This window comes from Oncorhynchus nerka, linkage group LG20, assembly GCF_034236695.1.
Source record: "Oncorhynchus nerka isolate Pitt River linkage group LG20, Oner_Uvic_2.0, whole genome shotgun sequence".
Taxonomy (NCBI): domain Eukaryota; kingdom Metazoa; phylum Chordata; class Actinopteri; order Salmoniformes; family Salmonidae; genus Oncorhynchus; species Oncorhynchus nerka.
This window is the reverse complement of record NC_088415.1, coordinates 10,762,821-10,778,828: the sequence shown is the minus strand read 5'-3', so window position 1 is coordinate 10,778,828 and position 16,008 is coordinate 10,762,821. Positions and strand designations below refer to the sequence as shown.

The 16,008-nt window shown below is 45.8% G+C and overlaps 1 protein-coding gene across 1 annotated transcript in view; it reads left to right on the top strand.

Moving 5' to 3' along the window:
• Positions 1–12,564, top strand: part of LOC115101948 (partitioning defective 6 homolog beta-like) — a 36,179-nt gene extending 23,615 nt beyond the window's left edge. The window contains exon 4 of the mRNA XM_029621410.2: positions 6,714–12,564. Coding sequence (XP_029477270.1) covers positions 6,714–7,591 — 878 coding nt within the window. The 3' untranslated portion in view covers positions 7,592–12,564. The remainder of the gene's footprint in view (positions 1–6,713) is intronic.
• The last annotated feature ends 3,444 nt before the right edge of the window (positions 12,565–16,008 follow it).

The window sequence follows — 16,008 nt, the reverse complement described above, 5'->3', positions numbered from 1 at the left end:
AGTTCTTATAGCCTTTAGCCGTACCCTTATCCTACTCCTCCTCTTCCTCTGGTGATGTACAGGTTAACCCAGGACCTGTAGCCCCCAGTTCCACTCCTATTCCCCAGATGCTATAATTTTACTTCTGTAACTGTAAAAGCCTTTGTTTCTTACATGATAACATCAGAAGCCTCCTTAAGTTTGTTTTATTAATTGCTTTAGCACACTCTGCCAACCCGGATCCTAGCCGTGTCTGAATCCTGATTTAGGAAGGCCACCAAAAATTCTGAAATTTCCATCCCCAACATTTTCCACCAAGATAGAACTGCCAAAGGGGGTGGAGTTGCAATCTGCGGCAGAGATGTCCTGCAGAGTTCTGTCATGCTATCCAGGTCTTTGCCCAAACTTTTAAAAATCCACCTTTCCAGAAATGTGTGTCTCACTGTTGCCGCTTGTTATAGACCCCCCTCAGCTGTGCCCTGGACACCATGTGGGAATTAATTGCCCCCCATTTATCTTCAGAGTTTGTACTGTTAGGTGACCTAAACTGGGATATGCTAAACATCCTGGCTGTCCTACAATCTAAGCTTGATACCCTCAATCTCACACAAATGATCAAGAAACCTACCAGGTACAACCCTAAATCCATAAACATGGCACCCCCAGAGATATCATCCTGACCAACCTGCCCTCTAAATATACCTCTGCTGTCTTGAACCAGGATCTCAGCGATCACTGCCTCATTGCCTGTGTCCCTAATGGGTCTGCGGTCAAACGACCACCCCTCACTGTCAAACGCTCCCTACAACACTTCAGCGAGCAGGCCTTTCTAATCGACCTGGCCCAGGTATCCTGGAAGGACATTGACCTCATTCCGTCAATAGAGGATGCCTGGTTATTCTTTAAAAGTGCTTTCCTCACCATCTTAAATAAGCATGCCCCATTCCAAAAATGTAGAACTAAGAACAGATATAGCCCTTGGTTCACGCAATACTTAACTGCCCTTGACCAGCACAAAAACATCCTGTACAGCATTAGCATTGAATAGCCCCAGCAATATGCAGCTTTTCAGGGAAGTTAGGAACCAATATTCACAGGCAGTTAGGAAAGCATCTTGTAGCATAAACTCCTAAATGTTCTGGGACATTAAAGTTCATGGAGAATAAGAGCACCTCCTCCCAGCTGCCCACTGCACTGAGGCTAGGAAATTGTCACCACCAATAATTCTATGATGATCGAGAATTTCAATAGGCATTTTTCTACGGCTGGCCATGCTTTCCACCTGGCTACCCCGGTAAACAGCTCCGCAACTCGCCCAAACCTCCCCCACTTCTCCTTCACCCAAATCCTGATAGCTGCAAAATCTGGACCCCTACAAATCAGCTGGGCTAGACAATCTGGACCCCTACAAATCAGCTGGGCTAGACAATCTGGACCCCTACAAATCAGCTGGGCTAGACAATCTGGACCCCTACAAATCAGCTGGGCTAGACAATCTGGACCCCTACAAATCAGCTGGGCTAGACAATCTGGACCCCTACAAATCAGCTGGGCTAGACAATCTGGACCCCTACAAATCAGCTGGGCTAGACAATCTGGACCCCTACAAATCAGCTGGGCTAGACAATCTGGACCCCTACAAATCAGCTGGGCTAGACAATCTGGACCCCTACAAATCAGCTGGGCTAGACAATCTGGACCCCTACAAATCAGCTGGGCTAGACAATCTGGACCCCTACAAATCAGCTGGGCTAGACAATCTGGACCCCTACAAATCAGCTGGGCTAGACAATCTGGACCCCTACAAATCAGCTGGGCTAGACAATCTGGACCCCTACAAATCAGCTGGGCTAGACAATCTGGACCCCTACAAATCAGCTGGGCTAGACAATCTGGACCCCTACAAATCAGCTGGGCTAGACAATCTGGACCCCTACAAATCAGCTGGGCTAGACAATCTGGACCCCTACAAATCAGCTGGGCTAGACAATCTGGACCCCTACAAATCAGCTGGGCTAGACAATCTGGACCCCTACAAATCAGCTGGGCTAGACAATCTGGACCCCTACAAATCAGCTGGGCTAGACAATCTGGACCCCTACAAATCAGCTGGGCTAGACAATCTGGACCCCTACAAATCAGCTGGGCTAGACAATCTGGACCCCTACAAATCAGCTGGGCTAGACAATCTGGACCCCTACAAATCAGCTGGGCTAGACAATCTGGACCCCTACAAATCAGCTGGGCTAGACAATCTGGACCCCTACAAATCAGCTGGGCTAGACAATCTGGACCCCTACAAATCAGCTGGGCTAGACAATCTGGACCCCTACAAATCAGCTGGGCTAGACAATCTGGACCCCTACAAATCAGCTGGGCTAGACAATCTGGACCCCTACAAATCAGCTGGGCTAGACAATCTGGACCCCTACAAATCAGCTGGGCTAGACAATCTGGACCCCTACAAATCAGCTGGGCTAGACAATCTGGACCCCTACAAATCAGCTGGGCTAGACAATCTGGACCCCTACAAATCAGCTGGGCTAGACAATCTGGACCCCTACAAATCAGCTGGGCTAGACAATCTGGACCCCTACAAATCAGCTGGGCTAGACAATCTGGACCCCTACAAATCAGCTGGGCTAGACAATCTGGACCCCTACAAATCAGCTGGGCTAGACAATCTGGACCCCTACAAATCAGCTGGGCTAGACAATCTGGACCCCTACAAATCAGCTGGGCTAGACAATCTGGACCCCTACAAATCAGCAGGGCTAGACAATCTGGACCCCTACAAATCAGCTGGGCTAGACAATCTGGACCCCTACAAATCAGCTGGGCTAGACAATCTGGACCCCTACAAATCAGCTGGGCTAGACAATCTGGACCCCTACAAATCAGCAGGGCTAGACAATCTGGACCCCTACAAATCAGCTGGGCTAGACAATCTGGACCCCTACAAATCAGCTGGGCTAGACAATCTGGACCCCTACAAATCAGCTGGGCTAGACAATCTGGACCCCTACAAATCAGCAGGGCTAGACAATCTGGACCCCTACAAATCAGCTGGGCTAGACAATCTGGACCCCTACAAATCAGCAGGGCTAGACAATCTGGACCCCTACAAATCAGCTGGGCTAGACAATCTGGACCCCTACAAATCAGCTGGGCTAGACAATCTGGACCCCTACAAATCAGCTGGGCTAGACAATCTGGACCCCTACAAATCAGCTGGGCTAGACAATCTGGACCCCTACAAATCAGCTGGGCTAGACAATCTGGACCCCTACAAATCAGCTGGGCTAGACAATCTGGACCCCTACAAATCAGCTGGGCTAGACAATCTGGACCCCTACAAATCAGCTGGGCTAGACAATCTGGACCCCTACAAATCAGCTGGGCTAGACAATCTGGACCCCTACAAATCAGCTGGGCTAGACAATCTGGACCCCTACAAATCAGCTGGGCTAGACAATCTGGACCCCTACAAATCAGCAGGGCTAGACAATCTGGACCCCTACAAATCAGCTGGGCTAGACAATCTGGACCCCTACAAATCAGCTGGGCTAGACAATCTGGACCCCTACAAATCAGCTGGGCTAGACAATCTGGACCCCTACAAATCAGCTGGGCTAGACAATCTGGACCCCTACAAATCAGCTGGGCTAGACAATCTGGACCCCTACAAATCAGCTGGGCTAGACAATCTGGACCCCTACAAATCAGCTGGGCTAGACAATCTGGACCCCTACAAATCAGCTGGGCTAGACAATCTGGACCCCTACAAATCAGCTGGGCTAGACAATCTGGACCCCTACAAATCAGCTGGGCTAGACAATCTGGACCCCTACAAATCAGCTGGGCTAGACAATCTGGACCCCTACAAATCAGCTGGGCTAGACAATCTGGACCCCTACAAATCAGCTGGGCTAGACAATCTGGACCCCTACAAATCAGCTGGGCTAGACAATCTGGACCCCTACAAATCAGCTGGGCTAGACAATCTGGACCCCTACAAATCAGCTGGGCTAGACAATCTGGACCCCTACAAATCAGCTGGGCTAGACAATCTGGACCCCTACAAACCAGCTGGGCTAGACAATCTGGACCCCTACAAATCAGCTGGGCTAGACAATCTGGACCCCTACAAATCAGCTGGGCTAGACAATCTGGACCCCTACAAATCAGCTGGGCTAGACAATCTGGACCCCTACAAATCAGCTGGGCTAGACAATCTGGACCCCTACAAATCAGCTGGGCTAGACAATCTGGACCCCTACAAATCAGCTGGGCTAGACAATCTGGACCCCTACAAATCAGCTGGGCTAGACAATCTGGACCCCTACAAATCAGCTGGGCTAGACAATCTGGATACTCTCTTTCTAAAATTATCCTCTGCAATTGTTGCGACACCTATTACCAGCCTGTTCAACCTCTCTTTTGTATCGTCTGAGCTACCTAAAGATTGGAAAGCTGCTGCGATCATCCCTCTCTTCAAAGGGAGAGACACTCTAGACCAAAACTGTTACAGACCTATATATCCTACCCTGCCGTTCTAAAGACTTCGAAAGCCATATTAACAAACAAATCGCCAAACATTTTGAATCCCACCATACCTTCTCCGCTATGCAATCTGGATTCCAAGCTGGTCATGGATGCACCTCAGCCACGCTCAAGGTCCTAAACGATATCATAACCACCATTGATTTAAGACAATACTGTGCAGCCGTCTTCATCGACCTGGCTAAGGCTTTCGACTGTGTCAATCACCGCATACTTATCGGGCAGACTCGACAGCCTTGGTTTCTCAAATGACTGCCTCGCCTGGCTCACCAACTACTTCTCTGATAGAGTTCAGTGTGTCAAATCAGAGGGCCTGTTATCTGGACCTATGGCAGTCTCTATGGGGGTGCCACAGGGTTCAATTCTCAGGCCGACTCTTTTCTCTGTGTACATCAATGATGTCGCTCTTGCTGTTGGCGATTCTCTGATCCACTTCTACGCAGACGACACCATTCTGTATACATCTGGCCCTTCTTTGGACACTGTGTTAACACATCTCCAGATGAGCATCAGATGAGCATACAGCACTCCTTCCATTGCCTCCAACTGCTCTTAAATGCAAGTAAAACTAAATGCATGCTCTTCAACTGATCGCTGCACCCGCCCGCCCGCCCGACCCAGCATCACTACTCTGGACGGTTCTGACTTAGAATATGTGGACAACTACAAATACCTAGGTGTCTGGTTAAACTGTAAACTCTCCTTCCAGACTCACATTAAGCATCTCCAATCCAAAATTAAATCTAGAATTGGCTTCCTATTTTGCAACAAAGCATCCTTCACTCATGCTGCCAAACATACCCTCGTAAAACTGACTATCCTACTGATCCATGATTTTTGCCGATGTAATTTACAAAACGGCCTCGAACACTCTACTCAGCAAATTGGATGTAGTCTATCACAGTGCCATCCGTTTTGTCACCAAAGCCCCATATACTACCCACCACTGCGACCTGTATTCTCGTTGGTTGGCCCTGGCTTCATACTCGTCGCCAGACCCACTGGCTCCATGTCATCTAAGTCTTTGCTAGGTAAAGCCCCGCCTTATCTCCGCTCACTGGCCACCATAGCAGCACCCACCCGTAGCACGCGCCCCAGCAGGTATATTTCACTGGTCATCCTCAAAGCCAACTCCTCCTTTTGCCACCTTTACTCCCAGTTCTCTGCTGCCAATGACTGGAACGAATGATAAAAATCATCAGCTGACAGAGCAGCTTAACCATCATTGCACCTGTAAATAGCCCACCCAACTACCTCATCCCCTTATTTTTTTTCTTCTCCTTTACATCCTAGTATCTCTACTTGTACATTCATCTTCTGCACATCTATCACTCCAGTGTCAATTGCTAAATTGTAATTATTTTGTCACTATGGCCTATTTATTGCCTTACCTCCCTAATCTTACTGCATTTGCACACACTGTATATAGATTGTTCTATTGTGTTATTGACTGTATGTTTGTTTATCCCATGTGGAACTCTGTCACACTGCTTTGCTTTATCTTGGCCAGGTCGCAGTTGTAAATGAGAACTTGTTCTCAACTGACCTACCTGGTTAAATAAAGGTGAAATTTAAAATGTAATTCATTCCAGAACATACATAGCAAGTGGGAGGAAGAAGAGACAGAGAGCGATGAAGGGGGGGACTGGGGCACAACCCAGGAGGGAATGAACGTTATGATATGAATGTTTGGCATCCGTATGCTGGTGGTTAACCATTAGAGAGCCATGGCCCTGCTTCTCCCTCGTCTTAGACCTTTGATCGAGTCTTGAACCCTGTCCCCGCTCTACGCCATGCTCAGGTGAAAGTCCAGGTATTTCTCAGAGCAGCTCAGTTGCCGTGAGTAAGCCTCTGAAGAATTCCAAAAGCCCTACCCACGAGAGACCTGAGTCGACGCTTGCATTTACTACACATGAAGAATAAGCCCAGGGAAGAGATGGGGAAAGCCCTGTTACAAGGCAAGGGAGGGGCTCTAAGATAAAGGAACCCTAGGCCTCAGGCTTAGAGCAACACCATCGCTTTTGCATAACTACAGCATAGTCTGAGGTAGAATGTCAGTAATGATTTATAGTTCCACCATAAAGATCAGTAAGCATTTCCGGTATGAGATTAGATCCTGTATTGTGTGATATCGATATGGTTCTGATGCATTGTTCTCTTCCCTCCCCCAGAGGAAGCCGACTACTCTGCGTTTGGTCTGGACTCTCTGACCCGTCCCAAGAAGATGGTCCTAGCGGCCATGTTGCTACGGCCTGATGCCAACCGGAAGAAGCCCCTTGTGATCATCAGCCTGCCCAGGGACTTCAGGCCCGTCTCCTCCATCATCGATGTGGATATCCTCCCTGAGACACACCGCCGGGTTCGCCTCTACAAGCACGGCCAGGAGAAACCGCTGGGCTTCTACATCCGAGACGGCTCCAGTGTCCGGGTCACGCCCCAGGGCCTGGAGAAGGTTCCTGGGATCTTCATCTCCCGCATGGTGCCTGGGGGCCTGGCTGAGAGCACTGGCCTGCTGGCTGTCAACGACGAGGTGCTTGAGGTCAACGGCATCGAGGTGCAAGGCAAGTCCCTGGACCAGGTGACAGACATGATGATCGCCAACAGCCACAATCTCATCGTGACGGTGAAGCCGGCCAACCAGCGCAACAACATCGTACGGAGTGGCGGGGGCGGGGCAGCGTCCGGGAGCTCGGGGCACTCGTCCGACAGTGGCACCAGTTTCTACGGCTACTCCTCCCCGGGCATTGCCGTGGCGACGACTCCGGCAGACATCATCCAGAACTTCCATCCAGAGGAGCTGGAGAGTGATGAGGATGATGAGGACCTGGTGATCGAGGTGGACGGAGAGGCCATGCCCATCCCACGGACCTCCTCGGCCAGCTGTACCATACCCTTCATTCCTCGCTACATGCCCCACCTGGACCTCCGCACCACCAACGGAGCCCTGGCCTCCCACAACCTCTCCGGCTCACTGGGCACGCTCAGCACTGCCGACAGGGGCCTGGAGGGAAGGAGCTTAGAGGAGGAAGGCACCGTCATTACACTGTAAACACACACTGTCGTAAGTTGCACAGTATTTACGGGAACGCTAACACATAGTCTGACTTACACTGAAGCGTACCCTCATGCATACACAAAGAACGACAACATCCACACATGCGTTGCCATAGTATCGACACCGCCCTCCCTATGCTGTCTGACAGACACATTGATTACCCGTGGTGTTTTGTGTGGAGGAGGAAAGTGACTCTGCCTCTGAGAAAGGCCTCCAACTTCTCATTGACAACCATAAAAAGCACTTGTTTCTATTTCGTGAGGGGGAGACTGTGTTTCTGTGGTCTTCCACTTGAGGGCAGCAATGAGATGCTACACTGTTGTTTTTAAAATTTTGTGAAGCATAGGAAAGGACTGATTTTAATGAATGAACAAATGAATGAATGAATGATTGCAGATATCTTTAGGCTTTGACCTTTCCCTAGCTATTCTGCCCTGGTTTGTTTGATAGAGGAGACTACATTTCACAATCTGCTTTTGCCTTGTCACTTTGCAAACGACAACAACCACTCCCCTAGGAGATTACATCTTGTGATTTGGGAACAAAAGTAATGGCTTCTATCCTACATGTTACCATACTAACTACCAAAGAGTAGAGGTCTGCAATAACACTCAGATTTTAGTCTGAGGAGAAACAATGTATATGGGTCTCTCTTCATGGACCCGGACATTAACCACTATTCCTGTGTTTCGTCTCCAAGCTTTTAATGTTGATAATCACAAGAAAAAAACTAGAAGCAATTTATACAAAGCAACTGAAATGACAAAATCTCTTAAAGGGGCAATCTGTAATTGCTTCATCCAATGTTAGACTTTTAAATGAATTATGTATGTATGTATGTATGTGTGTGTATATATATTACACACATACATACTCATTGATTCTTTAAGAATATAACTAATAAAAGCCTTGTGAGCTTAGTTCTATTGTCGAACCCCATCAGAATCCAAAATAGAAGCTTGTCATACCCCTTTGTTTGTAGACTAGGTAAATACAAACAAACACTGTATAGCCTCAACATGGTTAGAACTATCATTTTGTTATCATGGATTGTCATTCCTTGTATCCGTAGATCTGTCCATGGGTTCGAGAGTGTTTTCAATTCTATAAACCCCATCCTTCTACCAAAATAGTGGCGGGGAGTCAGTTTTGTTGTTCTGAACCGCAGATTTCCGCTCTAAATATTTTCATTCTATTTATTTTACGGTTTTATTTCAATCTAAAATGGTTCACTGTATGATTTTTTAAATTTAGTTGAAAAGAAGTATCTCGATCCACCGCCACGGACCAACACCTCATCTGACAGGTGTGCTGTCCCTGCCTGGATGAAGGTCCATCTTGTTTTTCATCCAACTTCTCTTTCCTCACGACAAGGGCAATTTCCCCACTTCGTGTACGTAGTGTGACAGAATGTGATTGTAAATGTGATTCTCTGATTTCTCAGACCATGACGCTTCACTCACCTCAGCATGTTTTCTCTCTCGCTCTCTCATCTGTCTGGTTTGGGAGGATGTATTTGTAACAACAGATGGTGGCTTTCTTAGTTTTCCAACTCTGAGTTCACTTGGATGTGGCCTGAATCATTCACATTTGAAGAGTGTCCTCGCTTCATGTACAGTATTTATTCACCATTTCATTGTATATTGTTTGGAGTAACCCCTCAGTCGATCTTCAACAGAATGTGATACTGGTATAGATGACTAGCTGGACTGTGACAGAGTACTACAGAGATGTTATGTAACTTAGAGACGCTAATGACCCCAGCGAGGATGGATGGGACAGTTCTAGAACCCAGTCTGCAGAAAGAAGTTAGATTATTTTGTCTTGCACACGCTCTCACACATACCGACCCGGTCTCTGTGTTTGAGTAAGGTGGAGTTTGTCTAGCGCTATGCATTATGACTTGGATCAGGTGAGCACAGGTCTATTCCCACTTGTTCCTGGTCACATGACATCACCTGATGACTGTACCTACCTGTTTAGGAAGGTGAACACCAGCAAGTTCATTAGAATGTCATTAGTGTAGAGCCAACAGACTTCCCCAAAACACAAAAAGACAGGATAGCACTGCAGAATATCCTCATTCCAATAGAATGTAGTTTTATTCTGTGTGTTTAGTTGCCAGTGAGCTTGTTGTGAAGTATAATGAGAATTTAGACTAAGGCTGTACTCAACATGTAAACATTAAATGACGCTAACAGACTCCACAGAGAGCAGATGGTGTATCGATGTCCATTTCTCCTATTGCTTTTTACAATCCTCTCTGATGGGGAAGCTAAATGTACTGGGAACAGTTGCCTCCCTCACCCCCCTCTCTCCTCCTCAGTCTGACTGCAATGGGTCTTACCTGCAGAAATACCTGATGAGAATCATAAACACTGGATCACTGTAATCAGACATGCCATCTACCCAGAGTAGGGTATCATGTGAACTCAACTAGCCCTCCCTATCAGACATGCCATCTACCCAGAGTAGGGTATCATGTGAACTCCACTAGCCCTCCCTATCAGACATGCCATCTAACCAGAGTAGGGTATCATGTGAACTCCACTAGCCCTCCCTATCAGACATGCCATCTACCCAGAGTAGGGTATCATGTGAACTCCACTAGCCCTCCCTATCAGACATGCCATCTACCCAGAGTAGGGTATCATGTGAACTCCACTAGCCCTCCCTATCAGACATGCCATCTACCCAGAGTAGGGTATCATGTGAACTCCACTAGCCCTCCCTATCAGACATGCCATCTACCCAGAGTAGGGTATCATGTGAACTCCACTAGCCCTCCCTATCAGACATGCCATCTACCCAGAGTAGGGTATCATGTGAACTCCACTAGCCCTCCCTATCAGACATGCCATCTACCCAGAGTAGGGTATCATGTGAACTCCACTAGCCCTCCCTATCAGACATGCCATCTACCCAGAGTAGGGTATCATGTGAACTCAACTAGCCCTCCCTATCAGACATGCCATCTACCCAGAGTAGGGTATCATGTGAACTCCACTAGCCCTCCCTATCAGACATGCCATCTACCCAGAGTAGGGTATCATGTGAACTCCACTAGCCCTCCCTATCAGACATGCCATCTACCCAGAGTAGGGTATCATGTGAACTCCACTAGCCCTCCCTATCAGACATGCCATCTACCCAGAGTAGGGTATCATGTGAACTCCACTAGCCCTCCCTATCAGACATGCCATCTACCCAGAGTAGGGTATCATGTGAACTCAACTAGCCCTCCCTATCAGACATGCCATCTACCCAGAGCAGGGTATCATGTGAACTCCACTAGCCCTCCCTATCAGACATGCCATCTACCCAGAGTAGGGTATCATGTGAACTCCACTAGCCCTCCCTATCAGACATGCCATCTACCCAGAGTAGGGTATCATGTGAACTCAACTAGCCCTCCCTATCAGACATGCCATCTACCCAGAGTAGGGTATCATGTGAACTCCACTAGCCCTCCCTATCAGACATGCCATCTACCCAGAGTAGGGTATCATGTGAACTCAACTAGCCCTCCCTATCAGACATGCCATCTACCCAGAGTAGGGTATCATGTGAACTCCACTAGCCCTCCCTATCAGACATGCCATCTACCCAGAGTAGGGTATCATGTGAACTCCACTAGCCCTCCCTATCAGACATGCCATCTACCCAGAGTAGGGTATCATGTGAACTCCACTAGCCCTCCCTATCAGACATGCCATCTACCCAGAGTAGGGTATCATGTGAACTCAACTAGCCCTCCCTATCAGACATGCCATCTACCCAGAGCAGGGTATCATGTGAACTCAACTAGCCCTCCCTATCAGACATGCCATCTACCCAGAGTAGGGTATCATGTGAACTCCACTAGCCCTCCCTATCAGACATGCCATCTACCCAGAGTAGGGTATCATGTGAACTCCACTAGCCCTCCCTATCAGACATGCCATCTACCCAGAGTAGGGTATCATGTGAACTCAACTAGCCCTCCCTATCAGACATGCCATCTACCCAGAGTAGGGTATCATGTGAACTCCACTAGCCCTCCCTATCAGACATGCCATCTACCCAGAGTAGGGTATCATGTGAACTCAACTAGCCCTCCCTATCAGACATGCCATCTACCCAGAGTAGGGTATCATGTGAACTCCACTAGCCCTCCTTTTCATACTGTGAGGTACAGTACTACTCTATTCTCTGTTATGGTACAGGGTGTAGAAGAGTTGGGATTGCTTTCTCGCTCTCTCTCATTCCAAACACTTCTGGAACATTCAAGGCATGATGAGTCACATTTTAGAATGGAAAGATTTTTATCTGTTAATTTATTATTGTTTTAACTACACAGGACATGGGGATCGTAACCACAACTATTTATTTTCTAATCATGTTTCTGTATATTCCTTTTCATTGCTAAGTCAGTAAACATTTTAACGTGTTATAACTGATCCACTGTGTTAAGTCATGGTTTAATTTCAATTTCTAATCTGTTCTTTCCCTTTTTTCAAAAGTGATTTTGTTAAATAGCTTATTTTCTGTACAAACGGCTTCTAGGGGTGTAGATTATGACACTTTTCCTGTACTGTGAATTCCTCTTCCTGGGAGAAACCTGTATATTTCAGAGAACTCTAACCAGGCTGGGAGAAACCTGTATGTTTCAGAGAACTCTAACCAGGCTGGGAGAAACCTGTATGTTTCAGAGAACTCTAACCAGGCTGGGAGAAACCTGTATGTTTCAGAGAACTCTAACCAGGCTGGGAGAAACCTGTATGTTTCAGAGAACTCTAACCAGGCTTCGGAATTTGGTTTGTGTCTGTTCCTTTTTTTTTTCCAAGATAATGAGCAATGATTTTTGCTTGTCAGATAAATCAAGGTATAGATTTGTGCTGAAAATTGTCAGTATTTTCTTATTGATAGTATATGATGTACATTTTTATCACATTTTAATGAAAAAGTAATAAAGAAATGAATTTACATGCACTTGTATAATTTTGGATTCCATGAGCTGGAAATATAAAACAAATGTGGCAAACATTGAATATATAAGTTTTGTTTAATGAATAGAAAATACAAAAACATGCATTTAAATAACATGATACATTTTTCAACAACCAAAATTAACAGAATGTGCAAGTTCATATATCAGTCAGAGGATGATGGGACTAATGTTACAGAACCCAGTTAGACAGGATGGATGAGACTGTTGTAAAACCCAGTTAGACAGGATGGATGAGACTGTTATGGAACCCAGTCTGCAGGAAGAAGTTACTCTTTTGCATTTGACATTTTTAGTAATTTAGCAGACAGTAATCCAGAGTGATTTACAGTTTGTGCGCTCATATTAAGATTGCTAGGTGGGACAACCACATTTCACAACTCTAGTATGTACACTGTATCTCATTTAGTAGTTATCAGCAGTCAGAGCTAGTAGGGGGGGAAAAGTCAAGTGTGAGTGTTTAGATCAGGAAAGGCTCTTTTTGTGTGTGTTGGGGGGATTATTATTATTACTCTTTAAAGAGGCAGGGTTTCAGATGTTTTGGGGAAAATTGGCAAGGTATCTGTCCTAGCTTCAGGGGGAAGCTGGTTCCACCAATGTCAGGACAGAGAAGAGCTTTGACTGAGCGGAGCGGGAGCTGCCCTCCCGTAGGGGTCGGCGGGCCAAGAGACCAGAGGTGGCAGAACGGAGTAGTCGGTTGTGGGGAGCCCAGACCACCAGTGAGTTACAGAAGTCCAGACGGGAGAGGACAAGTGCCTGGATTAGGACCTGCTCCTCTTCCTGTGTGAGGTAGGGTCGTACTCTACAGATGTTGTAGAGCATCAACCTGCAGGACCGAATCACTGCTTTGATGTTTGCAGAGAACTACAGGGTGTTGTCCAGGGTCACACCAAGGGTCTTTGCACTCTGGGAGGAGGACACTATGGAGTTGTCAACCGTGATGGAGAGGTCCAACCATGATTGAGTGGTTTTTTGTCTTGCCCACGCTCTCACACATCTGACTCAGCCTCTGTGTTTGAGTAAGGTGGAGTTTGTCTAGAGCTATGCATTATGACTTGTATCAGGTGAAAACAGGTCTATTCCCACTTGTTCCTAGTCCATAGAATATGTAATAACAATATAAGCCATTTTGCAGACGCTTTCATTCAAAGCAATCCCGGGAATCAAACCCAATACCTTGGTGTTACAAGTACCATGCTTTACCAACTGAGCTACGAAGGGCCACATGTACTGACCCCTGATTACTACACTGTTGTAGTTCAGGAGGGTCAACACCAGCAAGTTAGATGTGTTAGAGAATACAATAAACAGGATGGTAGAGAACCTAGATGTGTTAGAGAATACAGTAAACAGGATTGTAGAGAACCTAGATGTGTTAGAGAATACAGTAAACAGGATGGTAGAGAACCTAGATGTGTTAGAGAATACAATAAACAGGATGGTAGAGAACCTAGATGTGTTAGAGAATACAGTAAACAGGATTGTAGAGAACCTAGATGTGTTAGAGAATACAGTAAACAGGATGGTAGAGAACCTAGATGTGTTAGAGAATACAGTAAACAGGATTGTAGAGAACCTAGATGTGTTAGAGAATACAGTAAACAGGATTGTAGAGAACCTAGATGTGTTAGAGAATACAATAAACAGGATGGTAGAGAACCTAGATGTGTTAGAGAATACAGTAAACAGGATGGTAGAGAACCTAGATGTGTTAGAATACAGTAAACAGGATGGTAGAGAACCTAGATGTGTTAGAGAATACAGTAAACAGGATGGTAGAGAACCTAGATGTTTTAGAGAATACAGTAAACAGGATGGTAGAGAACCTAGATGTGTTAGAGAATACAGTAAACAGGATGGTAGAGAACCTAGATGTGTTAGAGAATACAGTAAACAGGATGGTAGAGAACCTAGATGTGTTAGAGAATACAGTAAACAGGATGGTAGAGAACCTAGATGTTTTAGAGAATACAGTAAACAGGATTGTAGAGAACCTAGATGTGTTAGAGAATACAATAAACAGGATGGTAGAGAACCTAGATGTTTTAGAGAATACAGTAAACAGGATGGTAGAGAACCTAGATGTTTTAGAGAATACAGTAAACAGGATGGTAGAGAACCTAGATGTTTTAGAGAATACAGTAAACAGGATGGTAGAGAACCTAGATGTTTTAGAGAATACAGTAAACAGGATGGTAGAGAACCTAGATGTGTTAGAGAATACAGTAAACAGGATTGTAGAGAACCTAGATGTGTTAGAGAATACAATAAACAGGATGGTAGAGAACCTAGATGTGTTAGAGAATACAGTAAACAGGATGGTAGAGAACCTAGATGTGTTAGAATACAGTAAACAGGATGGTAGAGAACCTAGATGTGTTAGAGAATACAGTAAACAGGATGGTAGAGAACCTAGATGTGTTAGAGAATACAATAAACAGGATGGTAGAGAACCTAGATGTGTTAGAGAATACAGTAAACAGGATGGTAGAGAACCTAGATGTGTTAGAGAATACAGTAAACAGGATGGTAGAGAACCTAGATGTTTTAGAGAATACAGTAAACAGGATGGTAGAGAACCTAGATGTTTTAGAGAATACAGTAAACAGGATGGTAGAGAACCTAGATGTTTTAGAGAATACAGTAAACAGGATGGTAGAGAACCTAGATGTGTTAGAGAATACAGTAAACAGGATGGTAGAGAACCTAGATGTGTTAGAGAATACAGTAAACAGGATGGTAGAGAACCTAGATGTGTTAGAGAATACAGTAAACAGGATGGTAGAGAACCTAGATGTGTTAGAGAATACAGTAAACAGGATGGTAGAGAACCTAGATGTGTTAGAGAATACAGTAAACAGGATGGTAGAGAACCTGCATGTGTTAGAGAATATACTAAACAGAGTTGGGGACATAATAGCTGGTATGTGCCTGGTTGTGTCTATTGTCCCCACCTGGTGGATAAATCGTGTTTTTATTTCAGTGCAAGCGTTAGATTTGTCCAACATATTGGACCAGAGATCATCATTCAGTTCCGAATTTGACTTCAAAATTACAATTTAAATACAATTCTTAAAATGGTATGCATGATGATGTTTCTTTGAGCCCCCCTCCCCTCCAAAAAATAACCCGAGAGATCTCTTAGCCATCTGCTGCCTTCAGAAGAATCCAAATCAATTTTAAAAAGTTAAGTTACGCCTTGGGTAAATACTGTCTGAAAGAAATGTGTATGATGAAACTTTGATTATCACATGAGTGGCGCAGCGGTCTGAGGCACTGCATCTCAGTGCAAGAGGCGTCACTACAGTCCCTGGTTCGAATCAAGGCTGAATCACATTCGGCCGTGATTGTGAGTCCCATAGGGCAGCCCGGGGTTGGCGGTCATTGTAAATAAGAACGTGTTCTTAACTGACTTGCCAAGTTA